The 19,939-nt window shown below is 45.3% G+C and overlaps 1 protein-coding gene across 1 annotated transcript; it reads right to left on the bottom strand.

Moving 5' to 3' along the window:
- Nucleotides 1-14,772: 14,772 nt before the first annotated feature.
- ZCCHC13 (zinc finger CCHC-type containing 13) lies at nucleotides 14,773-15,638 on the bottom strand. The gene has a single exon (XM_050776438.1). The coding sequence runs from the start codon at nucleotides 15,551-15,553 to the stop codon at nucleotides 15,041-15,043; it is 513 nt and encodes a 170-aa protein (XP_050632395.1). The 5' UTR covers nucleotides 15,554-15,638; the 3' UTR covers nucleotides 14,773-15,040.
- Nucleotides 15,639-19,939: the final 4,301 nt, after the last annotated feature.

Raw genomic sequence — 19,939 nt, 5'->3', positions numbered from 1 at the left:
AAAAGTAGCAGTTCACCCTTTAAGGAGATTACAATATACCCCTATGCACATAAAGACCAAATGGAAAGTAGGGGATCAGAGGCCTGCAAACTGTGGTGAGGGCTGTCCTACCCTTCAAGCCTGGCTTGTCCCCTGAGAGGTGGCTAGTGATGGAGGTTGGGGGGTCACAGAAACTAGAGGTTACAGATCTCTATAGCAAAGCAGATTGGAGTGGCTGCCCTCCTCCCCTTACCTCGCTCCTTCCTCCCAATGCTCCTTGCCGGAAGGAGCCACAAGGAGACTGACTTGGATTCCACAGAACAAAGTACTTTCTACTGATAAGAAACAGAAAGGGGCCGGGCGCAGTGGCTCACTCCTGTAACCCAGCACTTTGGGAGGCCAAGGCGGGCGGATCACGAGGTAAGGAGCTGGAGACCAGCCTGGCCAACATGGTGAAACCCTGTTTCTACTAAAAATACAAAAATTAGCTGGGTTCATGCCTGTAATCCCAGCTACTCGGGAGGCTGAGACAGGAGAATTGCTTGAACCCGGGAGGCGGAGGTTGCCGTGAGCCAAGATCGCGCCACTGCACTCCAGTCTGGGTGACTAGAGCCAGACTCCACCAGGTCGGGGGTGGGGGGGTGGGGGAGCGGCGGGGAGGAGATACAGAAAGGCCTGTCTCAGGAGGAAGTAAGCACCCAGTCATCAAAGAGGATATCTAAGCAGAGATGGGGGGTGGGGGGTCCTTTGTCATTCAGCAAGTGGTTAAACTCCAGGACACTTGGGGGCCCATTGAGCTTAAAATGCATTGATCCTCTGTATTTGAAGAAGGAACTCTGCCCAGTTTTGTCCAGCCAAGTCAGGTGACATCTAGGATTTTTGACATAATAAGAGTTTAGAAACACCCCCAGGGACCACATGACTTTCCTGGGGTTTTGCAAAGGAGCAGCATTAGCATTCATTACTGCTCTAATCAGCATCTTAATTCCATTCTGACTCTCAGTCTTTATACTAAGTACCTGGTACATATTCACCCTCCACCCCCAACATCCAGTTAAGCTTGAGGGCAAACATGAGATTCCCTAGACCATCTGTATTCCACCTCTTCTCCCTCCCCCTTTTAGAGAGCTCAGGAAATTGGTTTTAATCCAACAGGCTCCCGTTGCTTAGTAACAGAAGCGCCTGCTCCTAGCAACCAGGAGCCACAAAGATGCTGCAGAAAGAGGGGGCTGTCTGGGCCCTGCTCTTGCTCAGCTATAGACAGCTGGCCTTCCTGATGTTTTCCTCATTCAGCACAGACACTCTGTCTCAGATGCCTGTTCTTGAAAAGTCGATCTTTTCAAGCAGCAGTGGGGCTGCTGCTGATCTTACCCCCAACCTGCCTGCCTAGAGCCCCTCTGAATCCCACCTCCCAGGCCACCAGGAGGCGGCCCATGATCACAACAGGGTGGCTCTGGGAAGTGCCCTCACTGAAGAGGGACAGAGGTAACCAGCTGTGTTGGTTTCTCCAGTCTGGCCTGGTGGGTGAGAGTAGGGTGTGCCACACAGGCTCCTATAACCCTGGGTGAGAGCAATTCCTGCCCGGGGTGGAAGTCGGGGAGCGTGTCGTAATCTAGTACATTTGAGAGTGAAGAGAGGCAAGAGACCATATAAGATAATTCCCTCCTAGAGATCAGGAAACTGAGAGTCAGGACAGGCTCGGGCCCACACAGCCTTCGGTGACAGCCGGGTCTGAAGCAATGCCAGAACGTGGGGCTCCCCAACCTAGTCAGCACCCATGAGACTGCCAGCCCACTGTGCAGCGCCAGAGGCTTCTGCTTCCCCTCCCCGAAGGACAGGAAGAACACGTTTCTCCACTGCCTAAGAAGACCCCAACCCTCTTGCCTTCTGGGATGGCCCCAGTTCAGGGTGATCACCAATGCAGATTTTTCCATTTGACGAGCTGCTTTCCTAGAATTGTTGAAATAATAAGAGTTTAGAAGTACCCAGGAGAGGTCTGTCCAGAGCTCTCTGTGGACTGGTGCTAATTGGCATCTTCCTTAGTCACAGATCTCCCTGACCTTCACAGGAGGTGCAGGTGCGTGCATTCCCTCTCCGTCTCTCTGGGGCTTCAAGCTCTGAAAGTGGGGCTGTTCCCTAGGAGTAAACCATGCAAAGTGGGGGTTGTGAGGACCTTACCCCCATTCCCTTCCCCTCACCCCTGGGCCAGACTCTCAGGCGGGAACAAGCCTTCCGACTGTGAGCTTCTTTCTTGCTTCTCCCCTCCCTCTCCCCTTTCTTCCTCCCAAGAAAAGGGCTTCTGGTCTCTGCCTTCCATTGCCTGGCAACCAAACCAGCTGCCACAGGCTGAGAGGAGCAGCACAGATGCTGCTCAATGAGGGGCTGAAATGAGGGGGCACAGTTGCTGTCTCCAGTCACAAGCACCCATCGGCAATGGCGCTGGTGCTCACAAATTGGATACAAGGCTTTTCTTACATTTGCCAGCATTATGTCTATTTGAAAAGTCTTCCAAAGAACAGATACGCCACAGTTGGGTAAACTGCTCCACCCTTTGCTACTTCATATTTAAAATATGTCGTTATGGAAAATTTCAAGTCTGTATACAAGTGGAACGGCATAGTGACCCCTCTTGTACACAGCATCCAGCTTCAGCGATTATCAGCTCCTGACCAGTCACACGTCATTGGATTCACAAGTATTCCAATATGGAGCTCTGAAAGATAATAACCCCTTTCAGCATAACTACAGTGTCATTATAACACCTAAAGCAATTAGTAATCATTCCATAATATCATCAAATACCCAGGAAATGTCCAAACTTTAAATGTTTCATGTCTCATCAATGTTATGGAGGGTTTATGTTATGGTGTTTTTTTTACTTTTTGTAGTCAGGATGTAAATAAAGTCCACACATTAATCTACGAGTTCCCCCTCAGGAATATCCTGAAATTACAAGGAACTAGGATTGTCCTGGAAATCATTGACCTGCAGGCTCTTCCTGAGACCCCTGTGAGCTCCACTTTGAGTTACAGAAGGTATTGTTAGTTCCCAAATTTTGAGATGAGACTGAGATTCAAGACAGTGAAATGAAGAGCTCAGTGTCACCCAGTTACTGAGGGACTGGGTCAGGTTGTTAACTCATATCAGGAGTCCAAACTTCTATGTGTGCCGTGATGACCACACTCTGACACCCCTACCTGCCCTACCTCCAGAAAGGTGAGGGAAGCCTTTAGGAAGGGGGCAGTAAAGGCCTCCACCACTCCTGCCCCCACCCTCATACTAGTCCAGGTCCTACCCGGGATCTGTCAACACCAGTGCAATCCCACCTTCTGTGATCTCCCTGGCCCATTTCTCTCCTCCCAGGTGACTGCCCTTGAGTGCATGTGCCTCAGTCTCCCCCTCACCCAGAAGAAACTTTTATTCCTGAATATCTGTGCCCCACATCCCAGGTGAGCCTCGTCCAGAACCTTTTGGAAGCAGCTCCCCAAAGGGGTTCTGACTGCCCAAGTGAGGGGCCTTCTGTGTGTGTGTGTGGCAGGGGAGGGTGCACTGCAAGTACAGGAAAGTCTTTAGGGAGAGATCCCAAACCCCAGCCAAGGAGCCAGCCATCAGCCACGCCAGAGTGACAGTGTCCCTCTTGTCCTCAGCAGGGGCAAGGGAGTGTCCAAGGAACAACCTGGGTCTGAGCATCCTGAGGACAGGGGCTTTGGCCTCACCTCTCCCTCCCATAGGACTTTTACCCTCTGGGGACCACAAGAAGTTCTCATCTGTACAGCAAAGACACTTGAGAAAATCAGCCGGGCTGTCCTGTGGTTGAAGGAAGCCTCTCAGCTTGGAGTAATGGAAACTGATCTGGCCAGAGAGTCCTAGCATCAGGTCTTGGTCTCTGCTCTTACATTATGCAGATCCGTGACCCTGGGCAGGGACCTTCTTTTGTGGGTCTCAGTTTTCTTATCTATACAATGAAGGGGCTGGACCAGCTGCTCTCTGGGGGCCCACTAGCTTCCAGGTTTCTATAATCTCCAGGAAAAGGAGACCCATACTTTCCTTGGTAAGTGGTTTCTGGTCTTAATTACATTTACTGTCAGGAAGGTCTTCCTGCCTGCTTCCTTCTGTCTCTGAGCCTTCTTTCCTCTGGCTGAGGCCCTTGTCTAGATAAGTATGTTTATTGTCCCAGAAGTGCCTGGGCGGGCAACAGACATTTTCCTCCCCACAACTCAAGTCACCATGGAGGGAGAGTGGGGTCTAGACCCCACCAAGTCCCTGCTCCCGATCCCCAAGGTGTTCAGGAGGGGGCAGTGTTCAGGCCACAGGTAAATGAGAGATCATGGAACCGACTGGCTCCTTGCTCTTCAAGGAGCCCAACTCCCCGATCTTCCAGATAAGGAAGCAGGAACTTTCCTCAGGAAACAGAGCTGGGGAAGGGAACAGCTGGGGACCCCTCAGGAGGGATCTTTCCTGGGCAGGGGTGGAGATGGTGAAGAGGAGAGCCAGTCACCTAAGGAGCAGAGTTGGGGCATTAACTAAAACCGGTTTATCAAACACATCCTCAGGGAGCTCCTGAGTCCTCCTTAGGGAAGACAGGAAACACACACAAAAACACACACACATGAACACACCCCAAAGAGAAGAGATTATGAGCATATCTGACTATCAGGTGCCTGAGATGGGACTCTAACTTGACCATCCCACCCAGGGGCCGCGAGTCTCCCAGCAGCTTCATGTATTCAACAAATAGTGACTGAATTACTGGGCATCAAACAGTAAACAAGAGGGACATGGTCCCAACCCTGTCTCTCAGGAACTTGCAGCCCAGCTCGGCAGGGGGCAGGTGCTCAAGAGAGGATTCCAGTCCAGGGAGCAACCCCAGGCTAAAGTAAGCCAGGGGACTGTGGGAACCCAGAATAGCCCATAGCAGGGGCTCAGGAATGGTCCTGTGCTGCAGGCTGTGTCCTGGTGAAGCTCCATTAGACCCTCTACTCTGTTGCAAGGACAGAGGACTGTCTGTATCCTGGGTTCTTGCCTTGGTGTACTGGAAGAATAGAATCACACCTGGGTTTGGAGAATGAGTGCAAAGTTTTATTGAGTGGAGGTGGCTCTCAGCAGATGAGGGAAGCCAGAAGGGGATAGAGTGGGACGGTTTTCCCCTGGAGTTGGGCCGCTCAGTGGCCCAGGCTCTCCTCTGAGTGTCCTGGCCAAACTCTGCACGTTGCTCTGCTGGTCTGGGCCTGCAGCATGCCAGTGCCTGTTGGTGCGTTCCTGTCGATGTCCAGTGGCCCATGTGTTACTCCGCTGATGTGCTCCTCTCTGTGTTTAGCTGCCTGTGTCTTCTTCTGCTGATCTGCTTCTCTGGACGTCCAGCAGCTTGTGTGTGTGTCTGCTAGGATCTAGGGGTTCTTATAGGCACAGGATTGGGGCGTGGCAGGCCAGGGAAGGTCTTGGGAAATTCCACATTTGGGCAGGAAAACAAAAATGCCTGTCTTCACATAGGTCTGTAGGCACAGGCCTGGGGATGGAGCCCTAGGCAGAGACCTCACCCTTACCCCCTTCTGTATCATTTAAAGGGACTATGATCTTCCCTTTCCAGCACTTCCCTTCCATATCACTGGCTGTGCCCATTTCTGCAGGGGTCAGTTCTGGTTTCTTGGAGAAGGTAGCCTTAGGGAGCAATTGTTCTCCTCTCTTCAGGACACACAAGGAAAGTTGAGGATGTGGATGACCTTCAGGCACTTTTTGTCATCTCAGCAAGAACTGAGCAGCTTCCGGGGCTTGGAGGAGAGCTGAGGCTCCCCTTCTTTAGACTAGGGGTTCTCAAAGTTTTTTATTTTTGGTTCTCAAGGTTTTGGAATTGGTATCCCAAAGGTCATGGTTGAAGCTTCAGTGTTTTCTCCAAGCATATTGCAGCCCAGTTGCATATTGAAACTGGGTGCCCTTTCTCTTCCTGGCTGTGGGGATGTAAAGTGTGGGCTGTAGGGCCTCAGATAACGGCACAATTTTAATCAATTGTTCTGCAAAAAGTTTTCTTCTCTTCCTTGCTGATGCAGAGGGCCAAAATATTACCTTCTTCAAACCAGTGTCTGTGATTTAGCTTCCATTAACCTTGATAATGAACATAAAGGTCCCTGAGCAAGGCTGCCCCTTTTGTACATCCTTGCTGCTCTTCTCCTATGTATAGCTACCAAGTAGCTGGGATTACAGGCATGCGCCACCATGCTCGGCTAACTTTGTATTTTTAGTAGAGATGAGGTTTCTCCATGTTGATCAGGCTGATCTTGAACTCCCAACCTCAGATGATCCGCCTGCCTCGGCCTCCCAAAGTGCTGGGATTATAGACATGAGCCATGCGCGTGGCCCTTCTTCTTCTTCTTTTTGGGTTTTTTTTTGTTTTTGTTTTTGTTTTTGTTTGTTTGTTTGTTTGTTTTTTTTTTAGATAGAGCTTTGTTCTGTCACCAAGGCTGGAGTGCAGTGGCCCAATCTCAGTTCATTGCAATCTCCACCTCCCAGGTTCAAGCAATTATCATGCCTCAGCCACCTGAGTAGCTGGGATTACCAGCATGTGCCACCACACCTGGCTAATTTTTGTACTTTTAGTAGAGATGGAGTTTTGCCGTATTGGCCTGGCTCGTCTCAACCCCTGGGCCTCAATTGATCTGCCTACCTTAGCCTCCCAAAGTGCTGGGATTACAGGCGTGAGCCACCACGCCCCACCATGTCTTGCAATAGTTTCTGAATAAAATATTTTTTTACTGACGTCATCCAAAAAACCACCAGGATGGCTAAATAGTAGAAAGGAGAGCTTTATTAGCAATACTGGTCTGCAAGCTGGGAAGAGAAAATCTCCAGCATGGAGAGAGACCAAAGGCATTCTCTTTTCAAAGAAGGGAAGGACGGATTGGGTCTTATACCTCACAGGGCTGGTATCTTACATATTCAGTAGGTTTTGGGGGGAAAGCTATACTATTTATGAGGGGAGCCAAGCACATGCAGCTTGGCTAAGCATGTATGTAACATACATCCCATGTTCACTTTGGGATGAGGTTTTGGTATTAAAATGAGGTAGAATTTGGCTTTTTATGTCAAAATTTAAATTATAGGACACAAGACAGTTTGTGCCCATCCTCTATAAAGTGGCTGAAACTGGCAAAAGGTCTTCAATAGCTTGTCAGAAAAGAATGTTTTTAAGGCTGGTCCTCTGTCCAATCAGACTTACAGTGGTCTGAGTTGTGAATTAGAGTTATCATAATTTTCCTGATAGTTCCTATTGCTAGAGAGTTAAGTAAGAGCGTGGTTTTTCTTGTAGGAATTCAGAAATTTGCCACCCCAGCCAGGCCCTGAACCCTGGACCCATAGGTAACTTTGTTTCCTTAACCTTAGGGTCTGTCTTAGTTGATAAAGAGGAGTTTGATTTGGTCTCTCAGAGCACACTGGCTTAACTAGTGTCTGGCTCTGGTTCTCTTTTGACAGTTTCTCGGTGCTGTGACTGGGACCTAAATGGGAAACACACTGTCAGACTCTTGGACATGACAAGCAGGTCTCCCAGCAAGCACTACTACTTTGTCTCCAGTCAGCTTGCTCATTTGGGCATCTTGTTTTCAGTCCAACCCCAAAATCTAGTGTTTTGGATAAATGTCGGTTTAAGCATTTTGGGCTAGATTTTGATTCTTAAGATTCTGCATATGGTCTAGAAGCTGGATTAGAGTTCCAGATAAATAGACACTGGGTTAGAGTCCAGGGGTTCTCTGTAAGAGTTTAGTCTCTCTAAGAAACAGGCTGGGTTAGAATCCCAGTTTTCTCTCTTCATAAATGTAAGGGTACCATTAGTCAAGGACATGAGCACTTCTTAATCAACCGAAATCCCCCCCCCCACCCTTTCTTTTTTGAGACAGGATCTCGCTCTGTGGCCCAGGCTGGAGTGTTGTGGCATGATCATAGCTCACTGTAACCTCTGCCTCCTGGGCTCAAGTGATCCTCCTGCCTCAGCCTCTGGAGTAGCTGGGACTACAAGTGCATGCCACCACACCCAGGTAATTTTTGTATTTTTTGTAGAGACAGGGTTTGACCATGTTGTTACACAGGTGGGTCTCCAACTGCTGGGCTCAAGTGATCTTACAGGTGTGAGCCACTGTGCCCAGCTGAAATCCCCTCCTCTGAAACTCCTGCTGACTACATGCTTTGCCACTGTAGCATTGTTTACCTTCTTACTGGGAAAATTTTCCTAAAACTCTCTTGACCTACATGGCCCCTCCGGAGCTCCTAGAATATCTGAGTTTGTCTATCTAAGAGCCCTAGAACAAAAAGGAACAAAAATCTTGAAAACACAATTGTCAGCAGGGTGCAGTGGCTCACACCTATAATCCCAGCACTTTGGGAGGCCGAGGCGGACGGATCACCTGAGGTCGGGAGTTCGAGACCAGCCTGACCAACATGGAGAAAACCCATTTCTAGTAAAAATACAAATTAGCCAGGCATGGTGGCACATGCCTGTAATCCCAGCTACTCGGGAGACTGAGGCTGGAGAATCTCTTGAACCTGGGAGGCAGAGGTTGCCATGAGCTGAGACTGCGCCATTGCACTCCAGCCTGGGCAACAAGAGCGAAACTCTGTCTCAAAAAAAAAGAAAAAAAAAGAAAAAAAAATTGTCCACTTGTTTCACCTGGTATGAAGAACTTGAAAAATAGCAGCCAAATAATTCATACCTCACTCAAACCATTCAAGCTCTTAATGACTTCAGAAAAGTTTTTCTGGTCCAGTAAGTCCCTAGAGTCCTTAACAGCATCCCCATATTCCCCTCTCAGCTCACCTTTGTATCCTTCTCTCCCAGAATGTCCTCCACCAGTTGCACTCCCAGCTGATCAACCTTATAGCTGTATGGTTCACAAGGCCCCCACCTCCTGAAGATGAAGCCAAGTGTATGGCTGGTACCTGTTCCCAAGTGAGTCCAACAGAAGAGATAACATTTAAACCTAGGTATTGGTCTGAATTACATGCCATCAACAAAGACTTTCCTGATCCCCAAAAGAAAAGGTAAAGGTGTATTGAACAATTTAGAACTGTCTTAGGTGTATACTCTCTGGGTTCCCCAATTTGTATCAATTTATCCACCTATTGGTTGGTCCTTTAGTTTAAAAAAGCCAAATGTACCACAATTCCAGAAGACTTTCAAGGATCTCAGACTACCCCCAATTCTCATCAGAAACTGAAAGAAGTAAAAGAAAAATTATTAGGAGAGGATCCATCCCTCAGATCTATCACAGAGACTAGATTTGTCATATATTCAAAATTGTAAACAACAAAGGGATGAAACTGTAGCTAATTATCACCCTCGATTGTTGCCATCGAGACAACATGAAAAGAGTATTTGGGCCTGAAACTGGCTTGCCAAACTGCCTCTGTTCTGGCCACAAGCTTTGAAAATAATCTCAGACTGGAATTCCATGACATTTTCCAGAAAACTTATATTAGCTGACACAATCCAAACATGTCTGAACTCCAGACATTAGCCCAACATTATGAAAAGAGTATTTTTAAAAAATTGGGGGCCGGGCGTGGTGGCTCACACTTGTAATCCCAGCACTTTGGGAGGCCAAGGTGGGTGGATCATCTGAGGTCAGGAGTTTGAGACCAGCCTGGCCAACCTGGTGAATCCCCATTTCTACCAAAAATACAAAAAATTAGCCAGGTGTGGTGGCAGATGCCTCAGGAGAATCGCTTGAACCTGGAAGGTGGAGGCTGCGATGAGCTGAGATCACACCATTGCACTCCAGCCTAGATGACAGAGCGAGACTCAGTCTCAAAAAACAAACAAACAAACAAACAAAAAACAAAACAAAACAAAAAAAATTGGAAAATGCAGAATCAAGCTTATGGCATTGACATTAAAATAGTTAGAAAAACCTGAAAAATTTAATCTGTGGCAAACTCCAAAATCACATTCACATTGATTGGGACACCCACCAAAATTGTAAGGAAGAAGGACACATTGTCCAGGTTTTCCTGGACCGCAAGAGGAAGGATAAAAACCTGAGCCCCCCTCCTTAGGGGGCCCTCTGGTTACCTCATCAGAAACTTGTTGACTGTCCTCCAATGCTCTCAACTACCATTAAATTCACAAGGGAAAATTACCCTACAAGTTGAGGGGCATCACCAAAGTTTTCATCGATACCTTTGGCACCACTTCATTTTTTTGCCTTCCTTCCTTGGACTCACCCAACTACCAGTGGTGGGTTTTGATAATTTACCTCACAATTTGCTGCTTTCTCAACCTTTTAACGTTTCTATGAGACCCATCAAAACTCAACACAACTTCCTTCTCATTTCTACTACCCCAGTAAAACTCTTAGGAAAGGATCTTCTTATAAATTGGAGTTTAAAAATTTATTGTACCCTTAAAGGACTTCTACAGGTCCCTGACTCCTCTCCTCCATGATTATGTCTCCTAACATTTTTTTCTGATCTGAGTTACTTTGCCCCCTTCAACCTAGAACTTACTTAACTAAAGATTTAAATAAAGTGTTAGACAGAATTCCTTCATTAGGGGCAAAAAAAAAAACTCCACCAAGATTGGGCATATATTGGATGCAGAGCTCCTTAAGGTAGAAATAAATTCTTCTGTACTCCTCTCCAAGATTCCCAAATATCGTTTAAAACGAGAAGAACATGAGTGACCCTGCTCAATAATCCAAAGTTTATTTGATAAGAAAACTTCTTGTCACAACTTCTAATCCATGCAATACAACCATCTTGGCCATTAAAAAACAAAATGGAGCCAGGTGCACATCTGTAGTCCCAGTTACTTGGGACGCTAAAGCAAAAGGATTGAATGAGCCCAGGAGTTTGAGGCTGCAGTGCACTATGATCATGCCTGTGAATAGCCATCATACTCCAGCCTGGGAAATACAGCGAGACCCTGTTTCCAAAAAAAAAGAAAAAGGGAAATGATATTGCTTAGTCTAAGATCTGAGATCTATCAGTAAAATGGTCAAACATAGATTTCCTTTGGTGCCTGATCCTAACACTATCCAGTTTGCTACCCTTTCTAACACCCAATATTTCATAGACATCAATTTATGTTTTGCCTTGTTGTAGTATTCCCCTTCATAAGAAATCTCAATACATGCTTGCCTTCACCTGTGAAAACCCACAATATACCTAGACCATTATGCCCCCAAAATTTACTGAGACCCTTACCTCTTTCTTGCATACCTTAAATGTCCAGTTGAGGGAGTTAAAATTCTTAGGAGACATCACTTTAGTCCAATATGTAGATGACTTCCTTCTATGTTCTGACATTTATGACAACTCCCTTTTGGACACTGATATCATCTTAAGGCCTTAGAAAGGACCACAAGGTGGCTAGAGATAAAACTCAATTATGATAATTGTGTGTGTGATACCTGGGTCATGATTTCTCAGCCATGGGCAAAACTGTCTCTGGGCCTCTACTATTTAACATTTTACTTTCCCTGAAACAAAATGACAACCAAGAGGAAATGGTAGGATGTGGACACCTAATTTCTCCATGATTGCCTATTCCTTTATGCTATGACTAGGTAGTCTCCCCAGACCCAGTAATCTGGGATTCCCTATCCAATGATGCTTTTGAGATCCTTAAAGGCTCTCTGCTTTCACCTCTTACCCTTGGACTTCCCAAGTACTCAGCCTTTTTCCTTTTTTGGGCATGAATGAGAGGGTCATATCCTTGGAGTATGATTCCAGCAGCATAATGATCACCACTCAGTTGGGCATATTTGTACGTGTTTACTTCTTTTTTTATTCTGTGACATTGATCTACATGCCTATATCTCTACCTATATCATTCTATCTTGTTTATTATAACTATATATTTTTAAATAAAGTAGACTGATTCTTCCCATTTTATCCTTATTTTTCAAAATTCCTTCAGCTATTCTAGTTCCTTTGCCTTTCTCTACAAATTTTAGAATAATCTATATCTACAAAAAATCTTGCTGGGATTGTAACAGAAATTCCATCAAACCTGTATATCAATTTGAGGAGAATAGATATATTTTATTTGCTGAGCCAATCTATGAACATAATATGTTTCTCCATGTATTTAGATCTTTGATTTCCTTCATCAGTATTTTTTACTTTTCAGCATACAATTACTGTACATGTTTCATTAATTTACACTTAGTTATTTCACTTTTGAGTGACTATTAACTGGTATCATATTTTAATTTTAGCATCCATGTAGTCATTACTAATATATAGAAATACAATTGATTTTTGTATGTTTTCCTTGTTTCTTGCAACCCTGCTATAATCATCAGTTCTAGAAGGTTTTTGTGTGTGTGTGTTTTCCCAGTAATTATTTGAGATTTTCTATGTAGACAATCATGTCATCTGCAAATAGGAACCTTTTTGGTCTTTCCTCTCTGATACGTATGCCTTTTATCTTCTATTAGTGCCTTATTGCACTAACTTGAACTTCCATCACTATGTTGAAAAACATAGTGAGTGAAAAATCCTGAGGCCGGGCGCGGTGGCTCAAGCCTGTAATCCCAGCACTTTGGGAGGCCGAGACGGGCGGATCACGAGGTCAGGAGATCGAGACCATCCTGGCTAACACAGTGAAACCCCGTCTCTACTAAAAATACAAAAAAAATTAGCCGGGCAAGGTGGCGGGCGCCTGTAATCCCAGCTACTCGGGAGGCTGAGGCAGGAGAATGGCGTGAACCTGGGAGGCAGAGCTTGCAGTGAGCTGAGATCCGGCCACTGCACTCCAGCCTGGGCAACAGAGCGAGACTCCGTCTCAAAAAAAAAAAAAAAAAAAAAAAGAAAAGAAAAATCCTACATCCTTGTCTCTTTTCTTTTTTCTTTTCCTTTTTTTTTTTTTTTTTTTTTTTTTTTTTTGAGACAGAGTCTTGCTCTGTCACCCAGACTGGAGTGCAATGGTACAATCTCAGCTCACTGCAACCTCTGCCTCTGGGGTTCAAGCGATTCTCCTGCCTCAGCCTCCCAAGTAGCTGGGATTACAGGCATGCACCACCACGCCTGGCTAATTTTGTATTTTTAGTAGAGACGAGGTTTCTCCATGTTGGTCAGGCTGGTCTTGAACCCCAACCTCAGGTGATCCACCTGCCTTGGCCTCCCAAAGTGCTGGGATTACAGGCATGAGCCACCACACCCAACTAATTTTTGTATTTTTAGTAGATACGGGGTTCCACCATGTTGGTCAGGCTGGTCTCAAACTCCTGACCTCGTGATCCGCCCACCTCGGCCTCCGAAAGTGCTGGGATTACAGGCGTGAGTCACCGCGCCCAGCCCAGTTTTCTTATGTGTATTTTATATACAATGTTCAGAGGTATTTTTTTTCATTTAGCCAGAAGAATAGTACTTGTATTTCATCTTCTCAGAAGCAGAAACCCTGTTAGCCCTATCTTATTTTTTAACAGATATTTTGTTCATAAATCAGGAAGACGCTTCAATTTTATAAAATGCTTTTTTAGTCTCTATTGGTGTGCCTTCTTGTTTGTATCTATTAATACAGGGCTTATATAAGCAGTTTTACCTAAAACTTGTGTGGTGGATGTTATATAGTTGTCTACCCGTGTCCCAAAGCATACAGCATGGGTTATGGACTCAAGTACAGAATGCTGGCTGTGACTTTTGCAAGACTACAGGGAGCAGTGCACCTGAAAGTTTTCCACAGAAATATGTGTTTTTTGCTTCCTGATCTTTGCTTTTGTTCCAGAGAGACTAAAAATAAGTTTTTTCTTTTGAGATGGAGTTTCGCACTTGTTGCCCAGGCTTGAGTGCAATGGTGCAATCTCGGCTCACTGCAACTTCCGCCTCCCGGGTTCAAGCAATTCTCCTGCCTTAGCCTCCTGAGTAGCTAGTATTACAGGCATACACCACCATGCCTGGCTAATTTTGTATTTTTAGTAGAGATGGGGTTTCACCATGTTAGACAGGATGGTCTCCATCTCCCACCTCGGCCTCCCAAAGTGTTGGGATTACAGGCTTGAGCCACCGCGCCCGGCCAGGTTTATTTTCATTAAACTACACACCCTGTGCAGGGCCAGACAGGGATGTCTCTTTCAGTGTTGTTTAAAAGCTAATGAGAGGCCGGGCGCGGTGGCTCAAGCCTGTAATCCCAGCACTTTGGGAGGCCGAGGCGGGCGGATCACAAGGTCAGGAGATCGAGACCACAGTGAAACCCCGTCTCTACTAAAAATACAAAAAATTAGCCGGGCGCGGTGGCGGGTGCCTGTAGTCCCAGCTACTCAGGAGGCTGAGGCAGGAGAATGGCGGGAACCCGGGAGGCGGAGCTTGCAGTGAGCCGAGATAGCGCCACTGCACTCCAGCCTGGGCAACAGCGTGAGACTCCGTCTCAAAAAAAAAAAAAAAAAAAAAAAAAAAAAAAAAAAAAAAAAAAGCTAATGAGGCCAGATAATTCAAAGCCATCAATGTGATAAAATTAAAGTTACTTTGGCAAGGTCATGGATTTTCAGAATCAGCTTTATTTGCCCTATGGATCTCTGAGGAAATATAACCTCCTCAGGGTGGCCTTGTGTATCTAAAACAGAACCACATTCTTTCCCTCTTTCCCCCACATACACATTCTCTTTTTATCCTTTTACCTCCTGTTCTTTTTCTCTCTGGCAATTTACCTTCATCTGACACAATATTTTTCTTGTTAATAGATTCTAGGCCTGTGTTTCTAAACTTGTTCTGATTTGTTCACCAATATGGCAATATGGATCCAGCTCTTCCAATAGTGCCTCCTAATTAAATGTGCAAAATCAAAATACACCAAAAGAACCTCCAAAGTGATTGGTGCTCAGAATGACTATTCAATAACTAGATTTGCCTGTGGGGCAGAAGCAGCACATTAATTGTGGGGCATCTAGCAATGATTAACTTTTTTGAGTTTTTGGTTTTTTTTTTTCCTAGCTCTTTCCTCCTTTAACATGGTAATTAAAGCTCACTTGCCTGAGAGTAGCCCAATCTATCGACCTTTTGGTCAGTGAAGTTTTCAGAGAAAATAATACAATTATCAATCAGCAAAAGGAGGGGGGAAGATGACAAAGGGAAAAATTTAAGCGGTAGCCTCACTGGGACATTCCCTGGCTAGATGTCCGGATTCGCCACAGCGGTAGCAGTTGACCTGGCTCGCCTTGCTACAATTGATGGCCACATGACCAGTTTCGCCGCATCGGTAGCACTTGACCTGGGCGCAGTCTTTCTGAATGTGCCCAAGTTTGCCGCAAGAGTAGCATTTCTGCTCTTTCTGATGATCACAATCACAAGCCAGATGTCCTAGTCTGCCGCAGGTATAACAGTGTTGGTCTCTCTCTCGTTTAGGTTCCTTACAGTCTTTGGCGATGTGGCCGCTTCTCCCACAGTTGTAGCAGATGTTTCCGAGAAGGACACAGTTCTTAGCATGATGACCGAACTCACCGCAGCGGTAACAGGTGTAAGATAGGGTGGTGGAACTGCATTGAGAACCTCTGCCATGGCCTCCACCTCCTTGCCCTCCAGCTCCTCCTCTAGGGCATCCCCGAGTCCAATGGCCAGAGCGCCCACACGCGAAGAAATCCTTACTGCTCATGGCTGCGGTGCGATCTTCCAGTGAGCAGGCCCACCTCGGCCCCGGAGGCCCCGGCGCAACACCCCTTTGGGCGGCTTAGAAAGAAATAACGGTTTTCCGCTACGGGTCTCAGTGATGTCATACAAGGTTTGCACACGGCCCCATTCACGTGTCACAGACATTCCTGACGCCCTTCCCACCCGACTTTCCTCCTACTCAAGAAGCCAAAAGCACAATAATCTGTTAACTAAGAAGTGTTGTTTTCCGTTTTTGTTTGTTTCAACACTTGAATCATTGAGTTTGAATCCCTTCCTATTTAGAAAATTAGACTTGTAGAAGTTTTCATAATTTAGGACTTGGCCGGGTGCGGTGGCTCACGCCTGAAATCCCAGCTGTTTGGGAAGGCCAAGGCGGGTGGATCACGAGGTCAAGAGATCAAAACCATCCTGGCCAACATGGTGAAACCCCATCTCTACTAAAAATACAAAAATTAGCCGGACGTGGTGGCGCATGCCTGTAATCCCAGCTACTCAGGAGGCTGAGGCATCGCTTGAACCAGGGAGTCAGAGGTTGCAGTGAGCCGAGATGGAGCCATTGCACTCCAACCTGGGCAACAGAGTCAGACTCCATCTCAAAAAAAAAAAAAAAAAAAAAAAAAAAAAAGACTTAGGCTTTCTCTCTGTGGTCTAGTATATGATCAGTTTTTATATATGCTCTACGGACATGGGAAAGAATGTGTAAGATATATGTAATCCAATAAGCAAAAGAAAGAAATTAGAGTAACTCTTTTCTTGTTTTAAAAAATAAGCGTCCTTGGCCGGGCGCGGTGGCTCAAGCCTGTAATCCCAGCACTTTGGGAGGCCGAGACAGGCGGATCACGAGGTCAGGAGATCGAGACCATCCTGGCTAACACAGTGAAACCCCGTCTCTACTAAAAATACAAAAACTTAGCCGGGCGAGGTGGCAGGCGCCTGTAGTCCCAGCTACTCGGGAGGCTGAGGCAGGAGAATGGCATGAACCCAGGAGGCGGAGCTTGCAGTGAGCTGAGATCCGGCCACTGCACTCCAGCCTGGGTGACAGAGCGAGACTCCGTCTCAAAAAAAAAAAAAAAAAAAAAAAAAAATAAGCGTCCATAAAGATAAGAGATACATAAGATAGAAAAATGCCACAGTGAAAAGATTTATGCATGATTTAGCCCATTTTATTGCAAGAATCTTAGCTTTCAATATAATCACCACCATTTAAGTTGTAAAACATAACAGGATTGAAGCATTTAGTATAAAGAAAGTGTTATTACTTGGAAAATAAAAACTACAAAAGCAGGCCAGGTGTGGTGGCTTACAGCTGCAATTCCAGCACTTTGAGAGGCCAAGCAAGGAGAATCGCTTGAGCCCAGGAGTTGGAGATCAGCCTGGGCAACATGGCAAAACCCCACCTCTACTGAAAACAAAACCAAAACCAAAAACAAAACCAAGATAAACATTACCTGGGAGTGGTGGCTGGTGCCTGTAGTCCCAGCTACTCGGGAAGCTGAGGTGGGAGGATCACTTGAGCGAGGAGGTCAAGGCTGTAGTGAGCCATGATTGTGCCACTGCACTCCAGCCTGGGTGACAGAGCAAGACCCTGTCTCAAAAACAAAAACAAAAACAAAACAAAACAAAAAACTACAAAAAGAAACATTTAAGTATTGGACAGATTTACTCTCTGTTGCTTTCCAAGTTGTTTGTACCTAATAAAAGTTTCACAAAGATTTATGGACATGTGGCACATTCATATAGATATAGAAATAAGTATGGGAGGTTGGGTGTGGTGGCTCACCCCTGTAATCCTAGCACTTTGGGAGGCCAAGGCAGGCAGGTCACTTGAGTTCAGGAATTCGAGACCAGCCTGGGCAACATGGCAAAACTCCGTCTCTACTAAAAGTAAAAAAAAACTAGCCGGGTGTGGTGGCTTGCACCTATAATCCCATCTACTTGGGGGGCTGAGGTGGGAAGATCCCTTGAACACAGGAGGTGGATGTTGCAGTGAACCATGATCGTGATCAGGCCACTGCACTCCAGCCTGGGCAACAGAGTGAGATCCTGTTTCAAAAAAAAAAAAAAGTATGGGAAATTAACACTGAAACATCAACAGTAGCTGCTTTGGGTTATATGATTGAATATGATTTTTTTTTCCACCTCATTTTCCTTCTCTGTATTTTTCTTTTTTTTTTTTTTTTTTTTTTTTTTTTTTGAGACGGAGTCTTGCTCTGTAGCCCGGGCTGGAGTGCAGTGGCCAGATCTCAGCTCACTGCAAGCTCCGCCTCCCGGGTTTACGCCATTCTCCTGCCTCAGCCTCCGGAGTAGCTGGGACTACAGGCGCCCGCCACCTCGCCCGGCTAGTTTTTTGTATTTTTAGTAGAGACGGGGTTTCACGGTGTTAGCCAGGATGGTCTCGATCTCCTGACCTCGTGATCCGCCCGTCTCGGCCTCCCAAAGTGCTGGGATTACAGGCTTGAGCCACCGCGCCCGGCCCTTCTCTGTATTTTTCAATTTTTGAAATGAGAGTAGGTTTTGTACTTTAAAAAAATCTACAATACCCTTTTTCTTTAATAGTTTTATGCTTTGCATGTGCATTTTTTTCAGACATCCAGCACAAATGTTTTGGTAAAACATAGAATTAAGAGTAGTGAATGTAGCAATTGGCCTTTATTTTCAACATGACTTAATTGGAATGTGCAACTGCCTCCATAAATGCAAACACAAAAAAACATCTTTTCAAAAGTTAAAGTTGAGAGCCATGTAGCACGTGTAGTTGCCACATAAAGTGTATGTAGTTTAAAGAAATGAGTTTCATTCCTAAACAATGAAGTGGTGTTGCATGAATGATATCAAAGGTTAAAAATTTGATATATCTTTGTTAAATTAACCCTTTGTTGGTCTTTTTTTTTTTTTTTTTTTCCTTTTTGTGGAGAATGGGTTGTCGGTATGTTCCCCAGGCAGGTTTCAGACTCCTGGGCTCAAGCTATCCTCCCGCCTCTGCCTCCCTAAATTCTGGGATTATAGACATGAACCACCTTGCCCAGGAAATTAACCTTATTAATTATCATGTTGAAATTCCCTTTAGGTTTATATTTTAATTAAAGCTATGCATGATTGAGACAAAATAATAAATACACTTTATGTCACAGTAGAGAATATACATGTTTGTGTGGATCTCTTTTTTATTTAAACTTTTCTAAATTTTTAATGTTTGTGGGTATATAGTAGGTATATATACTTATGGAGTACATGAGATATTTTGGTACAGCCATGCAATGCGTAATAATCACATCATGGAAAATTGGGTATCCATCCCCTCAAGCATTTATCCTGTGTGTTAGAAATAATCTAATTATACACTTTTTTAATGTTGAAATGTACACTTAAATTGTTATTGACTACAGTCACCCTATTGTGCTATCAAATACTAGGTTTTATTCGTTCTTTCTTTTTCTTTTTCTTTTTTTTTTTTTTGAGACAGAGTTTCACTCTGTCACCCAGGCTGGAGTGCAGTGGTGCAATCTCGGCTCACTGCAACCTCTGCTTCCCGGGTTCAAGTAATTCTTCTGCCTCAGCCTCCGTGAGTAGCTGTGACTACAGGTGTGCACCACCACACCCGGCTAATTTTTTTTGTATTTTTAGTAGAGCCAGGGTTTCACCATGTTGGCCAGGCTGATCTTGAACTCCTCACCTCAGGGGATCCACCTGCCTCACCTCTCAAAGTGCTGGGATTACAGGCATGAGCCACCGCGCCTGGCCTATTCATTCTTTCTAGCTACTTTTTTTTTGATACCCATTGACAATCCTCACCTCCTCCCCAACCCCTCATTACCCTTCACAGCCTCTGGTAACCATCCCTCTACTCTCTATCTCCATGAGTTCAGTTATTTGATTTTTAGATCCCACAAAAAAAGTGAGAACATGCAATGTTTGTCTTTTCTGTGTCTGGCTTATTTCACTTAACATAATGACATCCAGTTCCATCCATGTTGTCAGAAATGACAGAATCTCATTCGTGTTTATGGCTAAATCTTACTCCATTGTGTATAAGCACAACACTTTCTCTATCCATTCTTCTGCTGATAGACACTTAGCTTGCTTCCAAATCCTGGCTATTGCGAACAGTGCTGCAACAAACATGGGAGTGCAGACATCTCCTCGGTATACTGATTTCCTTTCTTTCGGGTATACAATACAGCAGTGGGATTGCCGGATCATATGCTCGCTCTATTTTTAATTTTTCAAGGAACCTCTGAACTGTTCTCCACAGCGGTTTTACTAACTTACATGCTCACCAACAGTGTACAGGGGTTTCCTTTCCTCCACACCCTTGCCAGCATTTATTTTTATCTGACTTTTGGATAAAACCCATTTTATCTGGGGTAAG

This window comes from Macaca thibetana, chromosome X (genome assembly GCF_024542745.1).
Source record: "Macaca thibetana thibetana isolate TM-01 chromosome X, ASM2454274v1, whole genome shotgun sequence".
NCBI lineage: Eukaryota > Metazoa > Chordata > Mammalia > Primates > Cercopithecidae > Macaca > Macaca thibetana.
The sequence above is the reverse complement of the archived record's forward strand: the minus strand, read 5'-3'. Positions and strand labels throughout refer to the sequence as shown.